Source organism: Pomacea canaliculata, linkage group LG11 (genome assembly GCF_003073045.1).
Source record: "Pomacea canaliculata isolate SZHN2017 linkage group LG11, ASM307304v1, whole genome shotgun sequence".
NCBI classification, from domain to species: Eukaryota; Metazoa; Mollusca; class Gastropoda; order Architaenioglossa; family Ampullariidae; genus Pomacea; species Pomacea canaliculata.
The window spans coordinates 6,488,390-6,501,915 of record NC_037600.1 but is presented as its reverse complement, the minus strand read 5'-3'; the positions used below and the strand labels follow the sequence as shown (position 1 = coordinate 6,501,915).

The 13,526-nt window shown below is 35.7% G+C and overlaps 1 protein-coding gene across 1 annotated transcript; it reads right to left on the bottom strand.

The window, feature by feature from the left end:
* Nucleotides 1-1,940: 1,940 nt before the first annotated feature.
* LOC112576139 lies at nt 1,941-12,756 on the bottom strand. Its single transcript, XM_025258407.1, has 15 exons — nt 12,731-12,756; nt 12,443-12,571; nt 11,584-11,718; nt 10,265-10,465; nt 9,140-9,263; nt 8,740-8,803; nt 7,039-7,719; nt 6,406-6,569; nt 5,494-5,940; nt 5,229-5,270; nt 4,830-4,874; nt 4,005-4,037; nt 3,738-3,779; nt 2,812-3,170; nt 1,941-2,635 (listed from the first exon to the last, which is right to left on the bottom strand). The coding sequence occupies exons 2-15, from the start codon at nt 12,534-12,536 to the stop codon at nt 2,256-2,258; spliced, it is 2,811 nt and encodes a 936-aa protein (XP_025114192.1). The 5' UTR covers nt 12,537-12,571; nt 12,731-12,756; the 3' UTR covers nt 1,941-2,255.
* Between the last annotated feature and the right edge of the window lie 770 nt (nt 12,757-13,526).

The window sequence follows — 13,526 nt, the reverse complement described above, 5'->3', positions numbered from 1 at the left end:
TTAAATAAATACAACAACGAGACGCAGAGAATTCAAAAATAACTGGAGTCAATCTGACCTGAACACTGTAATACACCTTTGGGAAAGGTAGGATATCAATATGTAGCCAGTGCGTTGGACTGAAAATACAGCGACAGCCCGTGTTATAGAGATACTCTTCTAGTGCTAAGTACGAAGGTGTGTGCCTTTTACCTGGCAGATGTTCGTCAGTGGTCTGTCTTTGATTTCTCAGAAATGTAACTCCACCTCTGAGAGAGTAATAAATAAGTCATTAAACGCTCTCCTTATAGCAAACCTCGCTGTAGGAGGTTTCTAAAAAATGATTAAATTAATGGATGTCACGCGAACTAAAAAGTTGGGTTTGACTACTTAATAAAATTAGTAAGCTTTCATTTTAGGAAACAAATGCATATTAAAAATATTACTACTACTGTTCTTCTGAGTTCTGCACGTTTGCGGCTCCGCCTAGTCATTATTCTTTGTGTCTTATTATTATGAACAACATTTACTATGTTTCTTGCTTGAACAAGTGAACGAAGTACTGCTTTCATTGAGAGGCACAACAATTTATTTAGTTGTGTTTATTTTCTCTTTATCAGTGACTTCGACCGTTGCTCTTTCGAAAGGTCGAGGACACCTGCGGCTGAGTGGGTGGCTTATCCTTTGCTCTGATATGAAACTCTCTGTTTGCGTCTCTGTATTGTTTGTTCCTTCACTTTTTCTCTAAGCTGTTGTTCGCGTGTTTCTCCAACAATCTGGACAAGTCAAGGGGCTGGTGAACGAATGTCTCCAATCATTTCTCCTTTTCCCCGTTTTCCGTGTTATTATATACATATTAAGAAAGTCTAGCCTTACGCATTTTACAAACAATCGTGCTTTTAAAAGTAAACAACACATTCAATGATAATCAATAAATAACTTACACATCTTGTAGGAAGACACAAACGCTATTTAATCGTTTATTGTTCTACACATTTAAAACACAATTTTATTTAAATCCCTACTTAATCTATCATGATCAGTTATTAAGTCTTCTAAAACGTATTAATTATGATTATGATTATGATTATGATACCAAGAGCCTAGAATACTACATTTGACCAGGTTACTCATACTTCCAGGTTTTTCATGCACAGGGTAAACTAACACGTTTATTGCTTTATCTTTACTCTGAGTCGATAACTTTCAGCAATAATTAATCACTGCAAATGATTTTCCTATTCTGAAAGTAACATTAGCTCAAATCATTCTGCAACTCCCTCATTCATTAGAAAATATATAACACATACATTAGCCTATGCAAAACAATCATTTGAGAAAGTAAAACAACGATTTTCACTAGCAGTCCACAAATCCACTGAATAATTCGTACTAGCGTATTTATGTTCACTTCATCCATATCATTTGCTTTTTCCCTTCTCAATACTTGTGCACTCAGTACGTAGGTCACGAAATATGTAATCAAGAAGGTACATACAAAAATTTAGTTAAGGAATCACAGTAGCTAACCTGGATGTAAAAACCCATTTTCTTATAAAGATCATCAATGATAACAATAAACAAGATAGGAAGCACAAGAATAATTTTGATTAGAGTGTGTGTAGAAGTCAAGCGACTTCTGGCTCTGGGTGGATTGTAATTTGGTTTATTTATAGTACAATGCTGATAAAAGATAGCATTGTACGAAGAGCAAATACACAAAACCTTGAAGAATATAAATCTTTCTTTCAATAAGCCAACGATTCTTTCATAGTTTTAAGTTTATTTTTTATCCATATACTACGAATATAAGATAAGGTAAAAAGATTCTTTTTCTTCTATAACTTATTTAAAGCGCACTTTTACTCATAAAACCTATGTAAACAATGGCAAAAAGTTATCAAACACAACAACTTTAATGACAATACTGTTCAAAAATGTAAAAAAAAACAACCTCTGTTTCACTTTTTTGTATTATTATTATTATATAAATGATTATTATTTATTTTATTAATTAATTTTTTTTCTTTAATTTTCAAAGTATCCATCAAGTTACGCAAAGATCTTAATTTGGTATATAGAAAAATTCTCCTAGAACTGAACAGAATACAGAAATGGCAATATTATATCAACACACAAACACATTTTTACATAAGCTAGCAAAAAATAAAATGTAAAAGAATTATTTTAAATAAATTGGGTAGTACAAAATGCAGAAAAATTCAAGGAAATGTACGGTAAATTAAAGTGTTTGCTTGTTGGCAAAATGAAATCCTTCAAGTCTTCACGTTGTGCACCAGGATCAGCTGTGAAGTGCAGCAAGTCCAGCATCGCAACCTGTTCCATCTGACAATGATGTCGTTACTGTCTGTATCGCCCTCCACAAACACCACCACCTTTCTTCTATATCCCAGATACAGGCTGGATTTTGCCACCAAAACGGAGTTTTTTTCTTGCCTGACTTCCGTAGACTGATTCGGGTGGTTAATAACTGTAACCGGTATACCTTCAGCCACGAGAGACTTTACCATTGGTGTACTGTTGTTCACATCACTTTCAAAGAAAATTAAGATGTCATTGTATTGAATAGGAGCAGGTCGCAATGGACGATTGGCCTGTATCTCTTGCTGGGTGACATCTGCCTTGGTGCTTTCATCTGTAGAAAAAATAGAAAAAGTATGAACGTCAAGCACAAATGTACAGACACACGCGTGTGAAAAAGCTTTCATTTCCAAGAGACCGTGGGTGTTATACACAGGCTAAGCTGCATTATAGACAAAAGGAACTTCTTACAAATATTTGAGTTTATATGAGCAACAAATATCCGCTCACCTTTAATGCAGAGATCGTGGATCAAAAAGCTGATCATGTCTTTCGTGCAAAGTGTACACTCTTGTGGTGGATGCTCCTTGAAATGTCCTTGACCTTGGTGATAGAAGTGCTTGACTGGTGGACCACTGGTGGGTACAGGATACTGGTTTTCACTGTGTTTTCCCACCCCATATACACGGTTTTTCTCACACGCCTCTTTTCGCACAGAAGGGGGACAAGATAAACATTCTGTTAGGAACTCCACTCGCAGGTCTGGAACTTCGAGGTCCAATTCTGTGCAGCCAGCGCCCCACATGTGAAGGTTGGGGAAACGACGACGAAGATCCTTAAAAAGGAACTGGACACGTTTCTTCCTCTGGCTATAAAAGTAGAGTGTATCTTTAATCGTTTGCTTTTTCCACATATAATCTTTAGTATCCTAGTTAAAGGCAAAGTATGGTACAAACGTTTCTTCTAACGACTGTGTCAAGTCCACTATTAAAATCTTAATTTCCGGAACCTGGCTGACGTTAGCTTCCCCATTTTAATGAGTCCAACTGTCACCATGCACACAAAGAAGCGTATAAAGGAACACGACATTTTTTCCTTTTATAAAATGATACTTTATGTTTTATTTTTTTCCACATATATCAGCTCTCATATCCCCACTTAAAGGACTAGTGTGTAGTAAATGTTTGTTAATTTTAGTTTAAGGTCATATTTCCCTAAACCTTGGTAACTGATAAATGTATTTATAAACAACAACAAAAAGAAAATGAAAAATTAACAGTTTTAATGATTTGTCGTGACAATGACAATAATCGTCAACAGTCGTAGAAAAAGTGGTAATTTGCAAAATATATCTGTAGGATAACTTTATAGAGTACTCTACACTATTTTACACAAATAGAGAGACAAAAACCTAAATTTTAAAAAAGGCCTCTTACATATTATCTCCTGTGGGTGGCGTATTGTCGATGTCAAACTCACTGAAAACAAAATCATTTTATTATTAAAAGATCGTTTTGATTTTCCTCCTCTTCCTCTTCCTCCTCTTCCTCCTCATCATCATCGTCGTCGTCGTCTTCGTCGTCAGCAGCAGAAGCAGCATGATGTGATTGTTTTCATTTACATTTCAAAAATAATTGAAAAATAAGAAAACTCTCTTAGAAATCCCTTGAAGCTAAGTAAAAGTGAATAAAAAATATCCTTACGTGATCGTCGTTGGTAAATCTTCTGATGATTTTCTGTTAAAATAAACAAATATTAATTCTTTTCAATCAATAAAAAGGTAACTACTAGTATACTATAGATAAAAAAAGAAAGATAGACAGGGATACTTACATCATGAACATCTCGAAAAAATTAGAACATAATATGGCAAATGCACTGAGGTATCAATTATCTAGAATTTATCTAGAGGAATTAGAATTGTACAAACCATGGTCAGTAATTATTCACATAAGCTAACAATGGATAAAAATTATTGATAAGATAAATCTGAGTTTATTTTGATGGAATTATGTTTGCTGCAATTGCTACTAATATCGATTAAGTATATACATTCCTATTTTAAGAAATACGAAATCATAAATGATAACCCTTTCTTTTATTCTCTACTACCATAGCACAAAAGAATATGATTACAGACAAGGGCAAGGGATAAAAAAAGATACTATCATCAAACATTCAGCAAAAACGTTTAATGAACGGTGATGAATACAACAATTAAATGATAATGATATTTATATTACAATAATATTTGCGTGAATATAAAATTACCATAATGCACGTCAATCCTATATCTTATGATGATTAATGATTGTTTTTATATATTAACAATAATTAATTAAAAACTGTCAGTAGACGGTTTTTCAAGACATATGTAGACTTTAGGACTTTACTGCTACAGGGTATATCTGCAGACAATAAAAAACTAACGGGGAACTAAAAAATACACAAATGCACAGTATTATTTTTTTCTCGCTTTTTCAAGCATCTACAAGGAAATTTTTTCAAGTAGAAAATATTAATCTTACACATAGCTCACTGTTGCCTTCACCGTCTCGCGTCCATATAAAACCCTGTAACAACAAACTACTGTCAAGTCAATATTTTTACTAAAACATTTTAGATAGAATATTGTAGATTACTAGAGTATAATAGTATAAACTATTACGCACAAACATCATCATCATCATTTGTTAAGGGTTTCCTGTATGCGCCTTCGTTCACTCCTTGTGTGTTATTGTTTGTGTTTTTTTCAAGAAAGGTTTTTATGTATAAATACACATGTCTAATATTTTCGTCAAAGTGCATCGTGCTTGTTGCACGAAGGCAAAGGGTACTTAAATCGTTCTTTTGATTATGATTAATATGTTAGACTGCCTCTTAACATTGCCTTAATATCAATTTGTTCCAAAGTAGCAAACTCTTACAACTTTGCTGCTGGAGCTAGAATTCTTTTAGCGCCATGTTTCCTGCAACAATAAATTTTGATTTTCTTAATTATTTGGGACATCATCACTCTTGATAAAAACTGATATGTGTATATTTAAAGTACAAACAAATGTAACACCCATTAGTAACGCTCTTTCCTCAGACGGATAAGCTCTATGAAGCATCAAAACCATAAAATGATGACCATCCAGCATGTTCTTAGATCAACAATAATATCAAAAGATGAAAGACTTGAATACTTGCATTTGAAAGTTTAGCTCGACCGCGATGATATAGGCTTCTTTTAAACTTTTTTCGAGGGTATCAAGCTGTTTTTCGATACTCTTCTTTTTTCCTAAGTCAATTTTGATGTGGAAGACTTTGACTGGTACTGAAGACACTGTACTAGAGATCAGGTGCTTTAGATGACGAGCCGCTTGTTTACCTCCCGGCGATGTGCTAATTATGTGCACTGGATGACCCTCAAGAACCCATTTTCTCCCCACCAGTCCCAGAATTCTCGTTTTTCCCGTACCCGGTGGTCCAGCAAGGAACAAAAAAGGTTCATTTAGTAACTCTGTCAGTTTTGGAATCAGCAAATTTCGCTCGAAGATCTCTCCAGTTAATGACACAGCGTGACTGAAGGTTTTGGGCAACTGATATGATTTACTTTCCATTGAAAGAATAGGCGTTGTTGCTGGTCCACAGAACCTAGAAGACATAACAAAAATAAGACTTCTAAAATTGTTAGAAAATGATTTACACTGTACAATAATACAATGTGCATAGCAAATAAAATAGCTCGCACGGCACACATATAAAATAGCATTTTTTCTAGTGAAGAATCTATTTTTAGCGTTTTCTGTGATAATTGTTTTGTGCAGTTATATGATTTCGTATTACACTGTCCAAGGTACAATAAGAGTTATGTGAAATGACTTTCCTATAGTTCTTTCTTTTTTTTAGAATAAAGCGAAAGTGTGAGAATTTTATGAAACTGTAATAACGATCAATTCTTTGTATTAAAATCATTGTCTTCATTAAGAATACTAAGTAAAATAAATAAACTAACACATATTACTCTTTAAAATAAACATAAATCATTGCAAATTTAGTAAAGTATACTAAAATATTATATTACTGAAAAGAATATACTCATATAAAATATGCTACTACCTCCCTATTATCTCTAAGTACTGCTGATCATTCAGTGTAAAGCTGTCTTGACTTTCCTTAGCCATGTTATCCCATTCTTCTTTAAACTGCTTTACTTGGCAAAAATCAGGTTCCAGACAGTCAGGAAGAGTCTTAAAAGATATCGCCCATAGCTCACTTGGGTTCTGGGAATTGAATCGTCATCATTTCATCATCATAAATATTAATACTACTCATGTATTATTTCAAAACAAAAGCTGCGCCTGAAGTTATTTATCATTTCAATACAAGCCGTTAGGTATAACAGCCTCCACCACCTAAGCATTCAGGAGATGGAAAATTACTGCCTTTCATTACTTTTAAATTGTTAATGTATATTAATAAATAAGAGTGATTATTGCATAATTAAAACAGTGTCGTCAAAGGATGGAAAGCGATGGTGCAGCTGTAAACATTAACAAAATTAGCTAAAGTATTCAACATCTAGGATCCCTGATTGACATTGATTTGCACACTAACTCATCGAATGCTAAAATTTTAGCTGTTTTATATGCAGATACTTTAAAAATAATACAAATTTTACTGATTTGGGTAAAAAAAATTGAGAAGATGTTTAATAAATATCTTTCTGTTACGTAAGCTAACAGCTCTTACCTTATTTATTCGGGGAATACTTTCGATTGTTGGCTGTGCACAATTGAACAATACCAAGACCTTGCGAACCTTGGGGAAATTTGCTTTGTCTGACATAGCCTCCGTAACAAATCCACCAGCCCTCTTTAATTGTTCTATGACCTCTGATACTTTGCACACCCTTTCTGCATTTGTTCCAATTTTAGACTTTCTTTTGTCACTAATACTGCTACAATCTTTCACAACACCAACCAGCACACCATATCGTCGATGAATAATAAGGAAGTCGAAACTTCGGTCTTGCTCGTGTTCATTTGCAAGAGAAGACACAGGCAGCAGGTGGTTGCTGAATTCCTCGGGGATGCTTTTCAGGTAGTCAGTGTACTTAAACTGGGTGAGGACAAACATTTGTTCTACTCCTGGGATCGCCACGTAATGTAAACAGTTGAGGACGTGCTGCATGGCTCGGTCGTGTCTGACGTCACATGGGTCAGGAAGTTGGAGGACGTTGACAACTTGATCGGCCACAGAAAATGGCGTGTCTCGAGTTTTGTTAAAGTAGAAGGGAGGCACAAAATATACAGCCTCGAAAACGTTTGGAAACATGAGTAAGACTTCTTCTTTTAAATAGTCGTCAAAGCTTCTCGCATTTTTTTCTACCTTGCCTTTTATCTCTTTCTGGCTCTTTTCTTCCTCCTCGATCTAAAATAAATAGTATATGTAGATATAAAATTTTCCATTAGTGCCATAATTGAAAACATAAAAAATGAAATATTTAGATCAAAAAGTATTAGATAAACCTAGCAGCTGAAGTGAAAGTAACAAATCAATAAACAATACAACTACCTGTGCATGTATAGCAATATTCAATTATAGCTTTTTTAGCAAATATATGTGTTTTTTTGGCTGACATTACTTCCTAGCAAAACACGCAAGATTCGGCCAAGCTTGGGCCAATGTTTTTAGCTTGGCCCAAACTTTGTCCAAGCTTGGCCGAATCTTGTCTGTGTGCTGGGTTGAATGTTGTTTTGGTACCGGTCAGCAGCACTGGAGGACTACATGAGCCTCAGTGTGCTTCAGCTTATAAACAATACAAAATAGCAGCATACGTTTTCTCTCGTATTTAAAATAGTACGTATGACATTCAGTTTTGTTTATATTCTGTTATATAGTGCTTATAACAGCCTTAAAACAACTCTTTTGTTTTATATGATCAACGAATTCCTATTTTTGATAGCCTGACTTTTTCAAACAAATATTTATATGCGCTATTCTGATTTCCGTATTCATGCTTTTTTTCTAGTATATCTAAGTTTTGAAACCTTTTTTCACATTTTGGCCTTTATTTTATAGCAGTAGCTATCATACTTTAAAACATATTCCACTTGCTATCTTGAGGACCTTCAAAGGAACACACACATATAAAAGGCAAGACAGAAGAACTGGAACATTCTTACTTTACACACATACCCCGTTACACTGTGTATACTTTATTTCGTTTGACACATTTCAGGGCTTCTGCTAAGGCTAAATTCTTTGGGGTCCCAGGGACCCCTTCTTCAGATTTTTAAGGGGTCCCTGTTCTTCGCCCAAATTTGAAGGGGACCCCATTGACGAAAATTGAAGGGGTCCTCCGAACTTTTAATGCGTACTGTACGCAATTTTTTGCGTAAGCAGAAACCCTGAATTTAATTCCGAAACAGGATTAGCAATGATTCTTACCTGTAACATCGGGTGATCTTCGTAACCAGGCTGGGAAACATGGGATTCTAAGTTACAAATAATCCTGAAAACAATAAGTCGCACCTACTTATTTAGATACTGATACAGAGCCAACGTTTGCATATTTTTAAGTTTTAACTACATAACTTCTAGAATAACAGTACTAGCAGTATCACTTTGCAGTCATTAAATAGTGGAAAACTAAAACTCACTATTTCAGGTTAAATACAAATTTCAGTTATTAATGCATTGACTTTATCTTTTCTCTCTTACCTAAGGTTCTAAAGGTCTGAACCTTGCTAAAATCGCTTCGATGAACTCCAAGTGCTTTACTAATCTTTGCAGATAAGAAGATAAAAATAAGGTTAACAATGCAAGTAACTGCTGACTTCTTACTCACCCTTTATGCCTTAGTATAAGGAAGACGATGATGACAAGTACAGCCGACAGCGAAACTCCCACAGACAGACCAACAAGCAAGGAATAATTATGTTCATCAGCTGGTTGTGAGATCTTTGCCGGTGCTAGAAAAAGTTAAATACACGGGCATGAACATTAAAGCGATATTTTTGTTGTTAACAACGTTAAAATTCACAAAGAACTAATTTATACTACGATAGCGTAGTATTAGAAAAATATAATAGTAATTTTGTATATGTTGATTAATGAATGATTAGACATCATGTTCTGACGCTCGAGAAGTTAAGCAGCTCAAAGCTAAATCGGATTGGCCTATCGTCTCTCTCTCTTATCTGCATGCACAATTGTCATATTCATTTACTCCGATGAGCATGGTAGCATTTTAAGCTTGTCTGGGTTTTTTTAGAGCTGACTTACAGACGGATGCGAAAGTCTTCTATGACACAATGCAAAGGTAACAATATAAAATACAAGTTTACACTTTATTCAAGTGTGTTGTACACATCTTCGATGGTGTTAACTGGTGCAAGAGTAGGTCTCTATCTTTGTTCAAAATATTACCATTTGAAGAACAAGTGTGTATGTGAATATTATGAATCAAAGCCTGTTAATGTTTAGGCATGCCACTACTTGGCCGGAGGTGCCATACTGTTCATTTGACCACACACTTGACCTTTGTCTGCTGCGCTACTTTGACTTGCCTTCCAGTAGGTTCTAGGCCTTCTTCTAGACATGATTGTGCGGGTCGCTAAAGTAAGTCTCGCTGATCACACCGTTCAGTGCAAAAGTGTGGGACTATATGCATTAATGCTAGTTAGTAGCTGTTTCCAACTTTTTGTTCAGTTTTTGCAGAGTACAATTTTCTGTGAGAGGTCATGGGTTCAAACCTCGTCTCGGGAGACTCTTTGTTTGTAACATCTGGGGGAGTTTTTTCAGGGTACTCCAGTTACCCAACCCTGACCCGGGGTCTCATGCAGTGTTCTCGATATTTCTGCCCGTCCAACATAGCAGCATTTAACTCTTTCAAATTAATATATATATACTGTGGTTGAATACATTTAGATGTACGCAAAATTTTCATTGGAATAAACAAATATCAAATTACCGATCTTCACTTGTAATGTGCAGGTCTTATAATAGCTTGCGTCGTAGCCAGGCACTTGACAAGCGTATATGCCCGTATAGTTTGAAGTCACACTCTGGAATGTTAAATTAAGTGTTCTACCGACGATCCGATTGAAGTGGACATTTTGTTTTTGAATACACTCCATAACACCATAATGCCACCAACAGTCTAGTACAGCATCTGCGAAAAAAAGCCCAACAATTTCGTTGGCTGTTCCTTTCTTTCATTACTACTATTAATGCATACATAAATAGTAAAATCTTTAGTTTTCTTCAATTTTCGTTGTCTCTATCTCAAATTTTGTAATTACGCATTCGTCTTTTTTTTGTAAAAAACCTTTTGATTATTTTGCTAATTACATAATTTATGAATTCGTGGCTCGACACAAATAATTAAAGGTCAGTACACTATACTTGTCGATATACACATACATACGTGCGCAATTGAGCAAGCAAAACAAAACCAAATATAAAAATCTCTGAAGTTGTTGTTAACAATCCGAGATAATCCGAGAGAGAGAGAGAGAGAACGAATGACGTTCACTGGTCCTCGAATGAATAAAGAATAAAGTTTTTTTTTAATTTTCCCACAGTCGTCCGTAACAAAACTATGAAGCAGTTATATGAGTGACATTACTTTAAATATTAACCACACATTTTATTCCTGCAAGGATGCGGTCCCGGATCTCTACGGTGCGTCCAAGAGGCACAGCTTTACCCTCAAACTTCTTCTGCGCAGCACCTTTCAGCTTGGTCCCCATTGCTCTGTTCTCGAACACACTTCTAACTGAACCTGATTCCGATGGTTGTCCAGTACCTCGGCACTTGGACTAACACCTTTCTCGTGTATCTATACTTTCCCAGCCTCCGAAGCACTCAGAAAATACCAACCCACCCTCCGGCTTTGAGTAGTTGGCCTTATACTCCCACTCGGTCAGGTATGACAAGACTCGCACGTGAGGCTCAGGAAATCGTGCGAGTCTCTGTAGCCTCTCACCTGTGAGAGTTGTCAGGTTGGGCGTTTAAACACAAGTGTAATGACACAACCATCACCATCCTTTACTCTGCCCAAGTTGAGGGCAATTGTCTACATTTAATGCAATGAAGTCATTGACGAGCGCTCACAATTAAATATGTTTTAAAAGCCCAAGTATCCGACCGCTTAGATAATCAACGCGCTTCCACTAAAAAACTTCATTCTCTCCCTCATTAATAAAATTTGTGCACAGGATTCTTGGATGCGATGAAAAGATCCTTCCGAATATTTAAAAAAAAATTAAACATCATTTATTAGTTTACCTGAATCCACTCCTTTATCGTAGTGGTAGACAGAGAAGTCTTTTTTAGTAGCACTGAGGTCCTCAGGAAAATGACAGGTCAGATTGGCATCGTGAAGTAGCTCTACGGTTGGTATAGAACACGTGATACTTCCATCTGAAACATGAATAAAATGTGATCCCGGAGAAAGATATCAAAATCCTCAATAAGCTCAAAGTAGTTGTATACGCTACAAGCAGCCTTCACTAAAAATTATCATCAGTGTGGTTGCAAACTACTGCTCAAGTCAGTCATACTAAGGCTACTTTCGCTACAGCATCTATTGCTGCTGCTATGACGACGAATATTTCGAACCGTAAGAAATAGTAAAATAATATTTGTAAGTCAATTTTTAATGAAACACAAGTGCTTGTAAATTTACAGAAAACGACAGAGAGAAAGGACAGAGACTGTGGAAAAGACATAAAACTCTTCCTAGAATAAATATTTGCAGAAGAAATGTATTAGTATGTATTATGGTATTTTAAAAAAATCCTAAATATCTTCAACACTGACAAGGAAATAAAGAAAAGTACTGTCAACGACAGCAACCACAAAAAGGAGCAATTGACCTTTAAGAGTCTCAAATTGATTGGTAATAAAGATAAGGGATATTTACAGGCACACATTGGGACGCCTGGAAGACATTTATCACATCTGTAACATGTTCAGGCACAAACTAAAGAGGACACACGCACAACTTTCTAACCTAATGAATAGGCGGAAAGTTGAACTCAAAAAAGCGTTGTAGTTCGTTCAATATTTGCCTAAAAGGGGCTATCAACATGCATCATAAAATAAAGCTTCGATCATAAGCACTGTATTGTTATGTATTGCTTACTTTTTGATGAAGCAGTAGCAATCCACAAACATAGCAGCAGGATTGTGAGCTGCTGACTGACTGAAGGAATTTGAAATGGTAGGACTACAGTCATTTTTCAAGAGATCGTATTTCGTACTACAGCAACACCTTAAACACAATTACAAAAAGAAAATTGATGTTGTGCCCTACAGTTCCTTTCACCCTGTATTTTAAGCTAATATTCTCCTTAGCAGTTGTAAAACAAACCACAAATAGATAGGAACAACTTAAACCATGAAACGAAGACAGAGGCAAAGTGCGCCTTACCTCTCTGTCTTTCTGTTAACTCTGACGAGAAGCCGTGGGAGTATGATAAGAGGAAGAAAAGATAAGGGTGAACCAATGGCACCCATTCTGCACCCTTTTTAGTAAACGTTCGACCTGCTCCCTCCTTAGCAATGTTTAAGCAGTACATTTTTGTTTTACTTTCTTATCACAGCACACTTAAGCATTGTTTACTGCGGCAGTTAATTTTAGGGATGTTGTCAGTTGTATTTTGTGACTATATTACATGTGTAAAAACTTTAAAATGTTCAATACATAAACGTATAAGCAAACCTAACTTCAGCGTTTCAAAATTGCTTGAGGAGAACTCCATAAAGCACTGTGTTTTATTTTGTAATCACAAAGACACTGTGACTCAACCTACAAAAAGAGAAATTTATGGACAGTCATTAAGCAAAAGCTGAAATGCCTGTGGGCTCGCACATTGAAGTGCCCTGAGTGCAAATACAAATAAAGAGCCTTGAAATGTAAGTATTTAAAAATATAGCCTATGTTCAGTCAAAGGTTGTATTAAATTCGTTCCATTATTACACTGATAACCCAGATGACGCATTATATAATGATTGAAAGCAAGTGACTATTTAGTACACACACATCTAGCTCCTCCTGATGGAGTTCATTGCTTTTACAAAGTGTCTACACACATGGTTACAGGTTTGTCAGTAGCGTAGGTGTGCACAACCAAAAAAGAAGAGAAAAAACTAACCAACGCAGGACTGGCAATACACTTTGTCTTCTGGAGAAGGACGAAATAAGTTTGTACTGCTTACCCTACAAC

What these genes read in the sequence shown, in the direction of transcription:
- LOC112576139 (XM_025258407.1), bottom strand. Translation starts at nt 12,536, where the DNA reads ATGACTGTAGTCCTACCATTTCAAATTCCTTCAGTCAGTCAGCAGCTC. An exon ending in CACATTACAAGTGAAGATCG is followed by an intron (nt 9,264 to 10,264) that starts GTAATTTGATAT and finishes AACTTTTTCTAG; the next exon opens with CACCGGCAAAGATCTCACAA. An exon ending in CCACGATCTCTGCATTAAAG is followed by an intron (nt 2,636 to 2,811) that starts GTGAGCGGATAT and finishes TTTTTTCTACAG; the next exon opens with ATGAAAGCACCAAGGCAGAT.